Raw genomic sequence first — 17,995 nt, forward strand, 5'->3', positions numbered from 1 at the left:
TTTTTAGTTACTTTTTCTACCTGCAGTAAATGCTTACATCAAATCTGTCTTGCAGCATTTTTTGCATTGTAAAGCAGTAGCAAGTGTGACTTTTGAAGAAGATAATAATTTTGCTTTCGTATTGAAAGTGTTAAATGCTGGAGTAGAGACTTTTCTATGGCTCTGCCAGTATATCATGTAGCATTCTGTCGGTGCTCAAATAAATAACTGGAGAAAATGTTCTGCTTTGCTTTCAGGAGCTGCTAAGTCGAACGTCACTAGAGACTCAGAAATTAGATTTAATGGCTGAAGTTTCAGACCTTAAGATTAAGCTGGTTGGTATGGAAAAGGAACAGAGTGAATATGAAGAGAAACAGAACAAAGCTGAGGTGAGTTTCTTTCATTAGCTTGTTTTCTTTTCTCTTTTTTGTTTCCTTCTATCATGTGTCTGTGGTACACTGTCATACACCTGAGCTTTTGAGCTGAATTCTGCATGCATAGGATTTTCCGTGCTTACAGCACAGACTGTATCATTGATCCTGTGAATTCAGTGAGGAATATGATTATGTGTTTTTGGGATGTGGTTTCTTTTCCCCTCTCTCATTATACTTCAAAGGCTGCTGTTTGGCTTTAATCAAGACACAAAGTCCTTTCCAGAAGCATACGTTACAATTGGCGCTCACTTAACCCTTTCCTTTCCGCAGGAGCTGGCCTGGCATGGCCATGTGAGGCCTACCAGGGCTCCTCTATGTCATCGTTTATGTGGCAGAGAAGACCATCAGCTGAGTGGTATCAGCGATGCTACAAACCCTGAGATGGTCACCCATGATGATCTTAGTGCATTCATGGGAGGGAAGGGCAAGGGGCACGGCATTTTCCTCAAATGAGCCTTTCCCCTTGTGGGGAAAAAATTATGTACATTGGAGGAAATTCTAATCCTTACTCCCCTTCAGATGTGGAGAGTTCTGGACACACAGAAGCTTTGCTTTTTACCATACTGGTTAACAAAGGGAGTATGAAACGGGGAGTTATATGAACAACATCCATTTTGTGGTAGTGAGCAGCAGGTGGGAGCTGGGAAGGAAAGCAATTATGGAAGACAGTAATTCATATGAATTCCCATGTGTTGCCCCACTCAGAGTCCTGCAAGGGAGCCAACTAGCAGGAGAGGATTACCTGGCAAGGGAGGATTACCAGGTCTAAGATTTGTACATTGCTGACTGAAAAAAGACTTTATGTTCCACATTGACTTAGGAGACTTTGAAATCCAAGTAGTGTTGGAAAACTGTTTGGTCTCCATAACATTGCTAGTGGAATATTTGATAACTATGCATTAGTAATTTACCTGTAGTGACATAATACGTTTAGGGTGTGTTTGTTCTCTGACTTATCCTGTGAAGTTTTCTTTAGAGATTGAAAGATAACTTAAAGAGAGCAATTTCTGGCAAAGGTTGCAAGCCAAGGAGGCACCAGCTGCTGTTTTAACTATCTGTGGCCTTCTTATGCTCTTTCACCCATGATTGTCAGTGTCTTGTGTACAGGAGGCCTAAGCAGTCTCATACAACCTGATAATTAAACAGGTCTGTGCAGCGCCTAATTAGTACAGATGGCAGCCTCCACCCAGCAGCGACCTTCCTCAGAGGCCTTCAGCACTTCCCATTACATATCAAATACGGGGATGAGGCTGCCTAAATTATTGCAGGACATGCATGGTCAGCCTGACTCCTGGAAAGCAACAAAGTTTTTGAGTGCATTTGCATTGACAGTATCCAGTAGGTCTGGCCCTGTACTGAAGGTGAGGCTGTGACCTGTGAAAGCCTTCTGCCACCCCAACAAGGTGTGCGGCTCCCTTGGATGGAAAAGTTGAGCTTTATTGGCCTGGAAGCCTTTGTCGTATTGCTAAGTGATAGGAAATGTTCCTGCTGAGATGGAAAAGGATTCTAATCTGATGGAAAAGTTGAGAATCGTTGTATTAAGTATGCCCTGAATTATTAACTACCCCAAGGTGTGATTAGATTTCTGGCCTATTGGAAGCTGCAAACCTGTGTATACAAAGCAAGGAAAATGGGTGTTGTAAGTAAAGCTATGGGAAATGAACAGCATTTTTGGTTTGCTCATTAGGCCATTTTCAAAATTATTTCAGATTGTCCTGAACAAGCCTTAATCCAATTTGTCAAGATGAACAGGGATTGTTTTCAGTCAAACTGGATGCTTACTTGAATTCTAATGCTTTAAGCCTATTTCAGCTCCATTTACTGTGAATTTTCAATACAAACACAATTTCAAACATCAGAATGAAATTTATTAATATATTTTCTTTATACTATTAGACTACAACTGCTGCTTAAATTGGGTAATGTCTTTGAGTGTCTTCCTGCACTCCTTGCCTCCACTGCCCAACTACATCTTTCTAGTGAATAAACCACTCTTAGGTACACCAACAGTCTACCTCTAGTTTGCTGTTGTTTGTGCACACACGGTTGTGTCGCAGTGACCTAATTGCTTCAGAGTGAGACAGTTCTCCAAAGTGACAGTGACCGAATGAAATTAATCTTGTTGTAATTGTATCTCTGAATGTCATGGCCACTACAACATGCTTTTACAGTGTATACTGCTTCAAATAAAATTGCAGTTAGTATTTTTACTTAAGTCGAACAAAGCTGTGGGTTACAAAGGTTGAGCCTTTCTTATAGACTACCGCTGGCCAATTGCTGCTTTTAAGACTGAGTTTAGGGTTGACAGAGGTGAGCAGAATGGTGATTTTTATAGATTTGCTACTATCAGAAGTAATAGTCCTGTTTTCACCCTAGTGCATGTGTTAGAGGCATCCAGTAGTTAAACCACTTTAAACAGCCTGTTAATTATACTTCATAGCTGACCCTGCAATTTCTAAATATAATAACAGGTTTTAAAAAGTTTAAAATTAAATGTGACATTGCAGTATAATTCAGCTAAAACATATTTGCTCTGTACTCTAATTTTATGTCAGCTTATTTCACAGCAGCTGTTTCCAGTCACATAGAATTTATCGGTAGAATTATTTCTCTGGTTGGGTTGGGGGAAGACAAAATAAATTAAGATATCCTTCTAAATATGAGCAAGTTTTAATGTGTTAGATTCATTTCACTTGTGCAGCTGTGGTTTTGTTTTGGTTTTAGTTAGCAGCAAAGACTTTATCAAGCATCTCTAACCTCCTCTCAAAGGTATTAATTTCACACTGAATGCCACTTGTCTCTGGCCCTTCAAAAGTACATGCTAAATTTAAAGTGCCATTTATATATATAATGCGGGGGCCGGGAGAATAGCTGCTTGTAAATGGACAGTTTCACTCTTGGCTCTGTCATTTTAATTCTTTTTTTGTGGGATAATGTTCTACTTTTGCCGCAGTGATGCTGTGAAGGCTTTTTCCCTACCTGAGAAGCCTTAGAAATTTTAAGTCATTAATGGCAGCCCAGGTGCCTGTTCTACCTGAACATAGACAAAAGAGACCTTCTGTCACTATCAGGAGACTGCAGGAATAATTGTCCATTTCAACTGGCTTAGCAGCCCTTTGTCTCTCCTACTTTTTCTTTTCTGGCATGGGATAAATTTTATGGGTTTTGCTTATTCATATGGAGGATCTGAAGTTTGCTGTAAGCTGTTGGGAAGTGTTTTTGTGACTCTCGTGTGGACACTTCTGAATTAAGTATCTAGTGCATAGTTACTTGCAATTTCAAAGAAACTTGAGTCAGTGAGCCACTGACTCCCACTGGGGAGTTTGGTCTGCTCTCTCACCTGAATCAAATTCAAGGTATGGCATGTTAGTGTTAAGAAATTTTCATGCTGTGAAAGAATCTCAGAAATCAGAAGCCTTTTCTACCTTGAAACTAGAAACAACTATAAAGGCATATATTGCAGCTGGAGTTCATCTGTTTCTCCTCCGTAGACCTCTTATCCTTCAGTGGAATAAGGATTTTTGCCATTTCTGTACTGTCAAATTTGCCCTGCGGGACAGGTACGCAGAGTGTTTCCCATTTCCATTTTTCATGGCAGGTGGCAAAAGAGAAAAGAATTACAAGGCAGCAGCAGGAGTGTTTCTGAACTCTCCCACGTTGCCACAACTGGAGCAGCTGTCAGTTTGTACTCAAAAGTCTGTGCATCTTGTTTGAGCAGTGGTTCTTCAGAACCTTGTATAGGTTAACAGTGTTCTCTATCGAAGATGAGCACAGACTTGGCGCTTAAAAGAAAGTAAGGGAGATGAATGCATGTCCTGATGGTTCCAGTCTCCAGTTGGTACTGCTCAGTGAGGCATCTGATTGTGGCGATGATGGTAAAAAAGAAACAAAACTAAAGCATGGAAAATGGAGGGATTGTGGATAGTACCTAAATTGTACCTACAGCTAATCCTATGGGTGTTCCGCTTTGCAGTGCTCTGGTAAGAGGAGTTAGTTAGGGGGACATTCTCACCTCTCTTTCCTGTATTGTTGCAAGGTGGCTAATGTAGCTGTGGAACATACGAAGGATGTGGTTTCACCTGGGGAGCTGATACTGAAGGAGACAATCTCTTTTTACCTGTGCAGACCTGGCAAAACATATCAGCCTTTAAAAGACTGGATGTTGCAGAGTTGGTATGCTGGGGCCCAGTATTCTTTCTAAATTTTTTGATTGTTTAGGGAACTAATCCTCATTTGCATGCATAAAAAGTTTGTTGGATGAAAGAGGGTGAGCGGCAGACATTGTGATCCTGATCGAGAATGATAATTATAAAGTGAAATACATGCAACTGCTTTTCTGAGTTTCATCTGAAGCACAGTGCCCTAGAAAAATACTCAACTGCTGTGAAACTCTCTTACCTGATACGTACGCTTTTGAAAGGGAATCTTCGCGAGTGTTTAAAGTTGTCTGTGGATACTGATACAGTTTGAGATGGGTTGTGTTAAATATTCACCTGATCGGAATAGCGTCCTGTCCTTGCAGTAGCTGTTCCCTAGTGTTGAGATTATTGGCTCACTGGAAAGTTGAGATTATAGGAGGACTGTTAATGCATTGTAATGAAAAAAATAAATTTTTTTAAAAAATACCATGTCATCTGTTGTTCTGTCCACTAAAAACTTTTTCATTCACCAAATTTATTCCACTTGAAGATTGAGAAATCACAAAACATATGTTGTTAATGTACATGAAAATTAAGAGAATTGCACTTCAAACTTGTAATACTTGAGAAAATACCTGGCACTATTTGCTACTGAGTTGGGGAATTCAAGTGAAATGTTATAGAGATTTTAATACTTGTCTTTGGTTTGTTTTCTGTAGCTGGATATTTTTTCTGTGTATCACCGATACACACAAATCCAAAAAGCTGGCCAGCAAATCAGCACACGTTAAAGTCATTACTTTTTCCTCTGTGGTATCCTTTGATTGCTCCTGTGTATGTTGCTGAACTCTTTCTCCATGTCAAGATGCTGCCTAGCTAGCAAGCTAGGTAATGGAGTGACTTCTGACCCACGCTAGACCTGGAAACAGAATTACTTTACTAGTAAATTCTGTGTATAAATTGTGGAAGAGTAGGTTATGGCCCCAACTGAGCACTTAGCAATTTCTTCCTAGTGGATGATTTGGCTGTGTAAATGAATGCAATCAAGTCCATTTCAGCAAAAGTGTGCCTCTGAGCCAGCATATTAACATATGTTCCCATTTTTCCTGATATCTGACTTCATGTGACTGGGTAAGTTTCTAAAAATGAGGGCCTAAATTCTATCTTCAGTTAGGATCAGAATCATGAATTAGTGTAGAATATAGATTCTCTTCTATTTAAACTGTAGCTTTGTGCAATATTCCAGATTTATACCCATTCACAGATACTTTATCAGAAGGGAAAAACATAATCTTTTTTTTTTTAGTTTGCCTTCGTGTATTTCTTTGTGCTGCAACTGTAGAAGTATCTTCTTTGCATCATTTTCTTTCTCACCATTTTTTTGTCTCTTTTTTTTCTTCTTTTCCTTTCTTCCCATGTTTTCAGTCAGTGGTGAACCTGATCAGTGAGCTACAGGAGCAGATGTGTAGACTGCAGCTGGAGATTAATAGTAGAATCCAAGAAAGAAAGTCTCAAGATAGGAAACCAGACTTGACACCTAATGGTCCTCAATCTAGTCCAAGATCAGTGGTAGAGACTCTCAGCCAGAGGAATTGCTCTCGGTGTGATGTACGAGAAGTGCACCTTAACAGAAGCCTGTGTATTGCCTCTTCTCTTGCAGAAACTAAAATCTGCTAACCACAGCTATGTTGTGAATTATTGGCATTAATCTTTGTGGCTTTCATTAGCAAAGTGTGAGGTGGTCATAAAAATCACCCTGATTACTGGGACAAATTTGGTCACCATTGATGCCTTTCTACTAAAGCACAGATATCTGTAAGACCCAATCACCTCTTTCAGGGATTTTATTTTTAATGATTTTCATTTTACTTGTAGGTCTGTCATGCCAGTATGGTGTGTGATTTTTTAATTTTGGGCTTTGTGTGGTTTGGGTTTTTTTCCCCTTAGTTGAAATTGCAGCATGCTAGCGTGGTTTGGTAGTTTGCTTATTTTCCTCATGATAATGTCACCCTAGCTGTGCATGATGGTATACCCTAACCAGTCCTCTGAACTCAGATTATTAATTCCTGAATATCTTAAAAGCTTAACACAGGTACAAAATACAGTTTCAGGTAAGATTATCTGAAATATAGCCCTTTTTCTAATGATAATGTTAAAAGTGAATGAAAAGAGCTATAATAAAAATAATCTGCTTGTACCTTTAAAACAGCAAATCCAACACATTTTTGTTTATTCTCTGACATTACTAGTTTCTAGAAAAGCATTTTTGTATTTACTTTACAGATCCTAGTTGTATTTGGTCAAAACTATGTCACATGTCAAAACAAAAGCTACTTTGCATAAACTGCTTAATGTTACTGAAGGTGGAATGATACTGGTATGCCTGAAAAAGTCCATTTTAATATTTGCTTTTGAATCAGTTTGCTTTAGTTGCCATATCTCTTTGGTTAAAATTTGGATCCCCAGAACTCATTTTATAAATAATCTGCTCAAATTGTAAGGGAGTTGTTCAGTAATTTTTCTCATAGGTTTATTTTACAAAAATAACTCATTAAGGGTATGATGCCTGTTTTGAAAATAGCGTTATCGTTTCTGAGCTTGCCTCTGTTCATAAGTAATTAGTGAACTATTATAGTAAAAGCTGCATATTGGGGAAATAATTTGAGAGTCAAATCTGGGAGTCGTTCAAAATAAACATTAATTTAATCCAAGATATTAGTATGGTTGCTTAATGTTTGTACTATACAGGATTCTAAAATTGGGTTACACTTCCAAAGGTTTCCATTCCTTTAAGGCATTTGGTCACGTCAGAGTTCCATCAGGGATTTAATAGTGTTGTCCTTCAGAATGAAGGACAAGTGTAAGTTACGGTTCTGTCAAGGAAAGGGAGAAGGGACATTTGAGAGACAACTTTGCTGGTGGAATAGACGGAGAATGTTAGGAACCCTGGTCAGCTGCATCCGCTGGGTCTGCAAAGTGGTGAACATCAGTGCTGAACACCGCATCTTTGTAGCCATGTTTGACTGCGGGTGTATGGTATTAAATGCCCATAACTTGCTAGATACTGTTTAGTCTGAGTGTTATTTTTCTTGGTAAGTAGATCAAACACCTGTTTGGGGAGAGGATTATCACTTCAATGAAGGTTAGTAATCTTTTAGTACTGCACCTTTCTGCTTATTTCCAGGTGGCTGAAAAAAAAAACAAAAACCCCCAAAACAAAGCAACAAAAAATCCCAACTCTCCCAAAAACCCACAATAGTTAATGAGACTGCAGTTGTAGATTTTTTTGCTCATTTTCACTGAGACACATGCCTTCACCAGACTCAACTGGCTTCCATAATATGACTAAGGAATTTGCTCATAATTTCAGGTGGAGAGTTTGAGAAAGTATTCCTTATTTCTCAATTCATAATAGTTTCTGTTGTCTTAGACTAGGTCACAGTTTTTAATGTGGTGGTTCAGTATTTTTTACTGTGTGGCTCATGCATGATCTTTAATTCAGGACTATGGAAAATTAATATCTACCAGAGTCATCTTACTTTTAGCTGCTGTTCTTCCTTTGCAGGGTTTGCTACAGGAACTTAGACACCTCAAAATTAAAGTGGAAGAACTGGAAAATGAAAGAAATCAATATGAGTGGAAATTAAAAGCAACCAAAGTAAGTAGAATACTTGGCATTTGCTAATGACAGACTTATTTCAGCTGGAAAGCGATACACTCCACTTATCATCAGTATTTACTTTTCTTACAACTGCCTTGTCAGGGCCTACTATAAAGTCAAATGTTCTTCAACCATCTTCACAATAATTATTTTGGTTTAAAGTTTTTTTGTAGTTTCTTTTTGTGCCTTTTGCTCCCTCCCTGCAGTTGCCAGTCTTCTACCTTTTTGTAATTCTCATTTAAAAAAAAAAAAAAAAGGCATCTTGACTTACAAAAGACCTGTTCTGAAGAAAGGTGCTTTGAAGGTTTTCTGGCTTTTATTTGGGTAATGGTGACCTGTCTTGTATTTGGGTAATGGTGACAAGCCTCTGTGGAATATGCTTTCCAGACTGAAAAGGAGAGACATGCAAAGTGGGTTGGGTGTTCACTTACTATGGAATTTATTTTAATAGACATTAAGCCCAAAATACACCATTAGATCATCTGCTTTGACTTCATGTATATCAAAGTACATGACTGCCTTACCCTTCTGTTGACCTTAAATCCTGGAAAGCTGTTGGATCATAATCTGGAGAAACTCGACATTTGAAACATTTCATCATTTTCTCCAGTAATTAATTTTTCTAATTGAACATTCTCATTTTTAATCAGTTGCGCTTTATTTCTAGTTTGAATTTTTAGCCCTTTTCCACTAGATTAAAAAGTACCTTATTATTTTTCCCTGTTGAGGTACACTTTTGTGCTGTAATTGCATCTCCTTTCGTTTGTGTAGTACTATAATCCCTATTCGTACCAATGACTGATTTTTTTGAGTTGTGGTTGGATCTTTGAAAAACATTTCAAATTATTAAACTGGGTTTTCTTTTTAATACTTGATAGCTTGATCCAGGAATGACGGATAGATATGATTTGCATTAGCATTTCTTTCTTTTGAGATTGCTTAGATGAATATTGAAATGTTGCTATCATGTCTTTTTTTCATATTAAGATAATAGCTCTTGTACCCATGAAAATGTTTTCTCTGACGTGGTGGAAATGAAGAGTCTTTGGGAAAATATTTTCTCAAGCAGTGTGTGGCCAGTGGCCAAGACAGATAAAGATTATGGAAAGTGTAGAAGCAGAATGAGAATAAGAAAGAAGAATCATAAAACCCATTGAGTGAGAGAAGATACAGGATTAGAAAGGAAGAAAAGTACAGGGGAAGAGAGAGTAAGAAGAAAAATAATTGTAGAGATGACAGGAGCGAGACATTAAAGGAAAAGAGGGCATTTAAAAGAGCTGTGAGATCAAATAGTCCAGGGGAGTCAAATCCAAATCTGGTATTAAGAGGTCTGCAGCTTTTGTCTTCCTGTTGCTCCAGCTTCTTAGATGAGAAAGTGGAATATTTCCACGGCTCGCTATAAAAAGCATATTAGTCACTGGGAAGTGGTAGGAGCCCTTCAGAGATGCAACAAGGCAGATTCTTCTATTCCGTATGGAATTGCAGGCAGAGTGTGATCTTTTGCTGCCATCCAGCTGCTTGCTTCCTGGGGAAAATAAGTTTGTGTATTAGAGTAAATTAGTCCACGTTTTTCCCTATTTGGATAATGTTGTATGGTGTTTTGCATTTTTTTCCTGCTTTATTTTAGTATTTTGAGAAATTGGTCACATTAGTGAATTTTTTTTCTTTGTTTCCTTTTTTCTTTTTTTTTTTTTTTTTATCTGCAGGGAGGTTTGGTATGCTTTCACTGGGGGAAATGCAGAATTTTGATATATAAAGGCTTTAAGGGTGCTGAAGAAAATATTAATGAAGCTACTGACTTAGTAAAGTATGCTGTTGACAGTTTTTCTCATACATAGGAAAAAAGAGATGAGAGTCACTGTTTTTCAAGCTGGACAATCACAGAATTCTTTTTCCTCTGTGTTGTTGAGGTCTTTAACATGCGATATTCTATCCCAGTCTAGCAGCAGCAGCACGAATTGCAGTACGTGTAAATGAACCACTGATATTGTTGTATATATGTGGCTGTTTTCCAAGCCATGCTTTGCTTCTACCCTATTTGCTGTAGTATTTGATGTGAGGAAGAACAGGTTCGTTATGCTGCTGAGGGCTCAGCATTAGTAGGTTCTCAGTTACATTAATAAATAGTAACTAGGATAAAAACCCAGCATCTTTTAAAAAATGTTTTGTTTTCTTTTAGAGGTGTTCAAGCAAAAGTCAGGAGTTGCCCTATAATGGTCATGATGATATGACCAGTATTGCGGTGTTGAGAGCTTTCCAGAGTTTCTTTACCTCCCTGAATCCTTGAAAATTTTACATTTCTGTAAATCTCTCTTATCCAGGAGATAATTGCATTGGAAAAAGTGAGCTTCTGTAAAACGAATAGGAAAGTAACACCATGAAATATGTAAGGTTGATATAGTGTTTATGAAATGTCCTGAATTGGAAACAGGACATCAGTCAAAGTGTTACACTTAGAAGTCTTCCAGTTCATGGGAAAGAATCACAGAAAATTGGTGATGATGTTATTCTGAATTTGTTGTACTCTCTTTCAGGCTGAGATAGCCCAGCTTCAAGAGCAGTTAGCTCTCAAAGATGCAGAAATAGAACGCTTACAAAGTCAGCTATCTAGAACCTCATCACATAGTGAAGTGGCAGAAAGAGGTAAGTGGAGGGGAATTAAAATTAAAAATCAAAAAATCTACTTTAACTTCAGTTATGTAGCAGCTTGGCTCAGTATTTCAAAGCTGTACGAGGAGATACAAGAATGGACTTATAGAATTTATTTGGGGAGGAAAAATGGTGCAAATTTATTTTGTCTTCAGGCAGAGTGAAATTCTGTCCCAATCTATAGGAAGCACGAATTGCAGTAAGTATCCTAAGGGCACTGAAATTTTTTCTGCTGGAATTTTATTTATAATTTGAAAGAGTCATTGTAGTTCAGCAGGAATATATTTTTTTGTTTATACCTTCAAATTTTTTTTTTAAAATCTTTGCAGTTTCCACTTCTTAAAAAAAAAAAAAGTCACAGTAGTAGCTAAGCATAGTGTTTAAATGTCCAAGCATTCTGAAACATAGTCATTGATTCGCACCTTTCCATTCCTTTGGGAATATATCTCATTTAGGCTCCCTCTCCCATGAAAGGTTGGACCAGTTGGTCTCTCAGGGTCCCTTCCAGCCTGGGCTGTTCTATGACCGTATGATATTGCAGGTTTCTGTTTTAAATCTGCACTGTCAATACAGGTCAATGGCAAATAAAGCAGTTTCTTTAGCCTTTGGTCTCAACCAGTCATGTCACAGTTCTCTGAAATACTGACTCCCTGGAGCTTCTGTCAGTTGCTGGGCTGTGAGCAGTATGATATTAGTGAGCTTTTTCTTCTGTAATACTGACACCCATGCAGGAATATTTCTGTGTAGTTTACCACAATGCATCAGCTTAGCTGCGCTAACTTAACTTCTTTTGTGGGTGTTAACTAACACTTCCAAAGAGTGCCCTTGTTGAGATGTGACTTCTGAGGTGCTGCACCACCTTTTCTCAGGGCTTACCGTGAATGTCCTTACAGGAATTAATGCAGATGTGTCTTTTCTAGAAGACTCTGTATTTTGACTGTTGTTTATTCCAAAAAAGTGACTTAACATACACTTGGTGCTGATTTCACTCAGCTGCAGAGCTTGTGCATGTAGAGAACTGCATGTCTAACTAGGAAATGAGTTTGTCTAACAGCAGTGGTTTGTAGAGGAACTCTTCTACTAACAGAATGTTGTATTTTCTGTGAGATTCCCAAATAATTCATGATATTTCAGGGGAAAGATAGGAGTATGACAATAAATCAAGAGCTCAGCGACTTTCAAATTCTAGTAGTCTGTCTGTTCCTGTTCATGCTGAAGATGGGTGAAACTGTCTTTGGTTTCAGTGGGAGAAGAATCAAACCCTGTACAGATTCTTTAGGCTACATTTAAGAAAACCACTTAGACTATATTTGAATGGAAACAGTATGCAGCAGTAAATCATTCTTCTGCAAAAAAATTACTGATTTGTCAGATTTTTAGGTGGTCTTCTCAAAGCTGGAAAATAATGTCAATGTACTTGTAGTATGCTAGAATGCATATTCTAATTAAATTGCAAAATTTATCTAATATGTGCTTTTTCTACATACTTTATTTGACTCTCACCATTTACCATCGTAGAGGAAGTTTATAGGAGAAGGCTAAAAGAAAAACGTAAGCCTTGCAATTCACTTTTGGCTGTATCTCACTGTTCCTTTCACACAAATTATAACTCGGATGCATTCTGCAGCAATAATTCAATGTTTGTTTAGATTTGGCTGTCTAATTGTAATATACATGAGACATTGCTTTCATTGCTTGCAGCAAGCAGACAGCTACTTGCCCTGTTTAGTAAGGTTTCACTTCAGAAAAAAAAAAATCAGAGGTTCACAAATCAGATAGTTGGACTTCAAAGGGATGTTGTCAAGGTTAACAGAGCCAAAACTTAACCTTTACCTCTTTTTATTTGTACATATGTAAAACCCATATAATATCTGGAAAGATGGCTTTAATTGAAAGCCTCCTTCCTTGGAGGGAGAGGATTTGGACTTTTTTTAATCAGGGCAGTAAATTTAAAAAAAAAAAACAACAACAGTCTGAATAAAAACGTTTCCATACTTGATGTTGTTATAAATATTGTAAGTAAAGTTTGCTTTAGTGTGCTTAAAAATACCTTGACACCAGTTCTTTTTGAAGTCTAATACTTATAAAGAGAAATCAGTGGGACACTGATTTTTAATGGCTTTTTAAAAATCTTCCAAATGCTTGCCCACTGCCTGCTGGCTTTAGTTTTTGATTTGGCTGTGTGTCTGTGCATGTCTTGTGTTCTCTTTTGCAAGAGAAATGTTTGCAAAGTTTATTTACATGTTTTAAAACTTAATCGTTACAAGGTGTGTATTTTTCAGAATCGCCACAAGAAAAACTAATTACAGTTTTTGCCAATAGTCTACATATGAAATTGTATGTTCAACATTTAGTTGTAAAACAGTTTTTAAAGATGCTTTTTAGCAGTATTGATTTTCTTTTTTTCCCCTCTCGCTTTGTGCCTTCCACATCTGGTTTTCATAGTGTTTTGTGACACAAGTGGGTCTGTTTTAATGTCAAAGCATGAATTCCTTGAGTGGCAGTCACAGCAGATAAACTATTTCAGGTTCTATCTCCATCATCTAGACTTTATTAAGTACAGGTTGGTACTAGAGGACTTGCTAGGAATAGTGTGTAGAGAAGAAATGAAAGGTTTGGTTCAGCAAAGTTAGAATGATGTGATTAACAACCTCACAAATTTTCAGAGAGTGTTTTAATTGTTTTTACTACAACATTCCTGAATAACCTCTATCTTGTAACACTAAATTGCCTGAGAGGCAATTCTGTGTTAGCTCTTGATGTAGATTTTAACTCAGTTATTCATACTGAAATGTTTTTTTTAAAAAAAAAAATTTACAAATTTTCCTCATATTAAACTAGCTTTTGTTATTTTTCATTTTCAAGTTTCATGAATGCCCTTGAACTACTTCTCATAAGATGGCAACTATTTTTCCTAGATGGAATGTAATCAATTTTCAATCATACTTAAAATTATTTCCTTAAATATGTAACAGAAAATGCACTCTCATCTTTTGCAAAATAAGCTTTTTTCTTTTTTTTATTACTTCATGTTTAGAGTATGAAATAGTATTATGTAGCCTTTTAGAAGCAAAACCAGCGTGTTTGTGTTGTGTGATGCTTTTAATAGTTCAGCTTTTGAAAAGGTCCAAATTAAATGTAGTTTAACAGTGCATTTGCCATGCCACTGTCCTGGTTTTGGTTACTAATAAGAACATAAGGAGAGTATCACAAAATATGTATTGTTTACACTAAATACAGCAAGTGTATTTTGCTTATAACATTTTAAAAACATTTCTAGATCAAGAAGTTCAACGGTTGAAGATAGGAATGGAATCATTATTGGCTGCAAATGAAGAAAAGGTAAGAAAATAATCCTCGTTCTACATAATAAGAATGAAATGATGGTTTTGAATCTCTGAAATGTTCTGAATAACATGCTTTCTGTAAGTGTGGTATTGTCCTGATTTTTGGATTATCCCATGAGATTGTGACAGAAGGTTGATATTTAAATAGAAAGTGCGGCTGACCTTGCTAACCTGGCTGCAGAACTTGGGAGGCTCATTAGATTCCAGAGGGAAGTAGAAAGCCGAGGCTGTAATGAGCAGAATCTCCTGGTTTCTGCTATTGAAACTATCACTAAGGTTTGGTTGATTCTGGCAGCTCTTCATCTTCCAACCTAATCTGAAGTGCATTGATATCCTCAGTTTAGATTGTGATATTAAAAGAAAGTCAAAGTGGCCTTTGAATCAGATTCAAAATTTTGGCAGAAGGTGACCAGGAGTTAGAGAGAGAAGGCAAAGAAACAGAAAAAGGAGTACTAAAGGAGAGGAGGAGTGAAATTAAACCCATGTAAATGTTAGATGTAGTTTTTATCTCATCACCTGTATGCTGTTTGCCTGTCAGTCAGACAATTCAAGGGCAGAGTTTAGGGCTCAGTCCTGGAGGATGTTGAATCTCTACCTTCAGATGCCGTTGACTTACTACATAAATTTGTCCTTATTTTTTGGAGGGGGCTGGAGGGGGGAGTTGAGGGGGATTAATTCTTAATTCTCAAGGAAATCGTAATTCTTGTTTTATGATAATAAACCAGACCATAGGATTTTCCTTTAAGGTGACACACTGGTATATGATCAAATAGACAATAATATACATCCCTAAAAACTTTCTCTAGTAAGTGGGGCATCTGGGCAGGGCAGTGCTAGTTCTGGAGCACATTAATGTGACTCATAACAACATTTAGTTCTTAAAAAATCAAAAAGCCAAAATTTACATCTGGAAAATAAAAGACATGGCATTATCTCTTGCCAAAATTATTCCAAGTCTGCGTAAGATTTTTTGTTTGAAGGGAACACAAAATATTGTTGCTTATATCCTAATATCTGGGTATACTCACAGGGAAAGGAGGGTTATTTCCTTGGAAACTGTAGTGTTTAAACTAGTGGACTGACAGTTGACCCACAGCTTCTTAAATGTTTAATGTAGAACTGTTACCTTCAATAATATTGCAAAATAAAATATTCTTCCTGAGGGAATAATAGCTCTAAATAGCTTTTGGGATAACTCTAAACATTCCTTGTGTCATTTAGGACAGAAAATGCTCAACTAAGTTGCTAGCAAGTGATGCACATACTGCTGCTTTTTTTTTTTTTTTTTTTTTTTTTTTTTTACAGAACTAGGTATGTTAGTTCTTTGCTATGAAGAAGAACCTACTGCTTCCATCCATAGTTGGGATAATTGGATATCTGGTTTAGGCCTCTCTTGTCTTGTGTATACTTGCTGAGGCTTGAAGGGAGGATCAGCAGCATCTACCTATCTGACCTGGCTGTGGCAGTGCAGCAGCTCAGTATCAGCTAATCACTTAAATACTTGCCAGCTTTCCTGGAAGGGTTTGGTTTGCATTGGGTTTTTTCCCCCACTTTTTTATTTTTCTACTTCTCTGTTTCTGTGGCTGTCCTGACACCTGCTTGTGAAAACTAGTTCCTTATTACTTGCTTGGGTTTGGATTCAGTCCTCTCTAGTCACCAGATTATTGCCCAGGCATAGTTTAGAAATGGGGTCAAAGAAACAGGACAAACTGTAAGAGTACAAATTGCAAGATTGCACACTTGGTGACTTATATTGTATATAGAAATGAGAAAAATGACAGATCCAATCAAATAATGATTACTACCCATCGCTATGTGCAAAAGGCAAGCACTCTCCCTGAATGCATGAATCAAGATACTTTCTGTACACAATAGGAAAGCATTAGGTACTGGAGAAAGCGTGGAGTCGGATAATGTATCAGCCATCATGGGACCTCATTTCTTTGGTTCTGCATGGGTTTGACTGCCTAGGTTCAAAAAGATGTGTTCAAAGCTGGAGTAAGTGTAGATGTCAGAATGCAGAACGTATCCTACAAGAGAGGATTAAAGAACATGACTAGATTGTTAAACTATACAAAACATAAACACGATTTACTTTATGATTACAGGTACAATGCTAGCAAAAAACCAAACGCTGCCCACTTCAGGCAATTGAGGTTCATCTCTAGAATATTCCCTTGAGTCTTAGAAGTGAAAGCAGGTTTCCAAATTATGCTTCTGTAAATAACTAATTTACTAGTAATGTCAATCTCCTCTGGTTTCCTTATATCCATAATTTCACTGTCCAGCAAATATTATGTACAATGGCAAATAAAAGCCAAGAAACGTTCTTTACAAGGCATGTGAGAGACCTGATCCTGTTTTCTGGAGAAGCAGGCCAAAATCACAGAAATGAATGTGTATTCTGCAGGTTAAAAATGTTGGATTTTAAATATGATTTTATTTAATGCTTTTCACAGGACCGTCGAATAGAGGAGTTAACACTATTGCTAAGCCAGTACAGGAGGGTCAAAGAGATAATGATTGCAGCTCACGGTAAAGTGTCTTGGGAATAATTTCCTGATATCAGGTCTTTTAAAAACTGCGTGCGCTACAACTGCTATTTGTTGTCCTTTTAAATGTATGTGTATAGTAATATGTATTTTGTTATGCATATATTTGTATCATGTTGGAGTGCTATGAGAGCAAGTGTACACTCTTTCAGGTACAGAGAGAACCACACTATGACATGAGCAGGCTTGTGTATTATTGCCTGTAGCTTGTGGAGGCTTTTTTTGTTTCCTGTGCTGTAGTCAGCACAAAAAGATAGGGTCAAATCTGTCTGGAGATCTAGTTACAGCATTACTAGTCAGCAAGGCGTCTGTGACTGAATCTTATGCTCTAAGTCACGAAAGAAAATTTGTTCTACGTCAGTTAGCAATAAATCCTTCCTTGGAGCCTAATTTTGGTGCTATGTGTTATTTGAAATGGTGTCATTAAGGATTCTGATAAGGAAGGATGACTGACAAGATTACTGCTCTGCTTGTACAGCTGTGTGAAGTGCTTATCAGTTGGGTCTGAAGCACTGCAGTTTACTGCCTTACGTGCTAAGGCGCTTTGCTGTATACAGCCATGGGGCAGAACTCCTACGTCCATGTAGCGATGGCTGGGTGGGCAGGTGGGGCCATGGTTTTATTAGCTACTTCGTGCGATCCTGGCCCTCCTCGCTGATGGGATTCCTCTGAGTCTCTTCCACCATGCAGGCCTATGACATAACATCCTTCCTGGCCAAAGCTCCCTACTTCCTTTTTCACTGCTGCTAGTTGCCATCCCCGTGGTTGTACGTGGGTTGTACGTGCATTGTAGAGGCCAGACCAAAAAGAATTATAGCAAAAGAGTGAAAAGGAGGGAGCAAACAGCGGAACAATCATACATAGAATTTGTCGACATAGGGGCAACTAGGAGAGTTCATTCAAATTAGGTAAAGGCATAAATTTACGGTGTTCTTATTAAATTGCATTATATCCCTCTCAAGAATCTAGTACTCAAAATTAAAATCACATTCAGGTTGATTTAAATTAATTGATCTGTAGGAGATGAATATAGTATACAGACAGGTATTAAGTTTGTATGGTGTTTCTTGTGACCATTATGTTATGAGCAACTGGTTTTTACAGTGTAAAATGATATCAAGAGACCTTGGTGAATGAGGAATACTAATTAATTAAATCCTACATTCGGATTTCCTGCACCAGAATTCAATTCAGGAATGGCAGTATGATCAGCTGCCAGCCAGCCATCTAGCAT

The 17,995-nt window shown here is 37.6% G+C and overlaps 1 protein-coding gene across 3 annotated transcripts in view; it reads left to right on the forward strand.

Annotated features, from left to right (window-relative positions):
• Window positions 1–17,995, forward strand: part of PPFIBP2 (PPFIA binding protein 2) — a 108,329-nt gene that overhangs the window by 73,698 nt on the left and 16,636 nt on the right. For 2 of the 3 annotated variants that reach the window (XM_054826820.1, XM_054826819.1), the window contains 6 exons: window positions 237–368; window positions 8,118–8,210; window positions 10,748–10,856; window positions 12,381–12,413; window positions 14,143–14,204; window positions 16,669–16,744. In XM_054826820.1, the coding sequence (XP_054682795.1) occupies window positions 237–368; window positions 8,118–8,210; window positions 10,748–10,856; window positions 12,381–12,413; window positions 14,143–14,204; window positions 16,669–16,744 (505 nt within the window). Of the gene's footprint in view, window positions 1–236; window positions 369–7,652; window positions 7,695–8,117; window positions 8,211–10,747; window positions 10,857–12,380; window positions 12,414–14,142; window positions 14,205–16,668; window positions 16,745–17,995 lie in introns of all 3 variants that reach the window. The other variant, XM_054826818.1, reaches the window with a different exon arrangement.

This window comes from Grus americana, chromosome 5 (genome assembly GCF_028858705.1).
Source record: "Grus americana isolate bGruAme1 chromosome 5, bGruAme1.mat, whole genome shotgun sequence".
NCBI lineage: Eukaryota > Metazoa > Chordata > Aves > Gruiformes > Gruidae > Grus > Grus americana.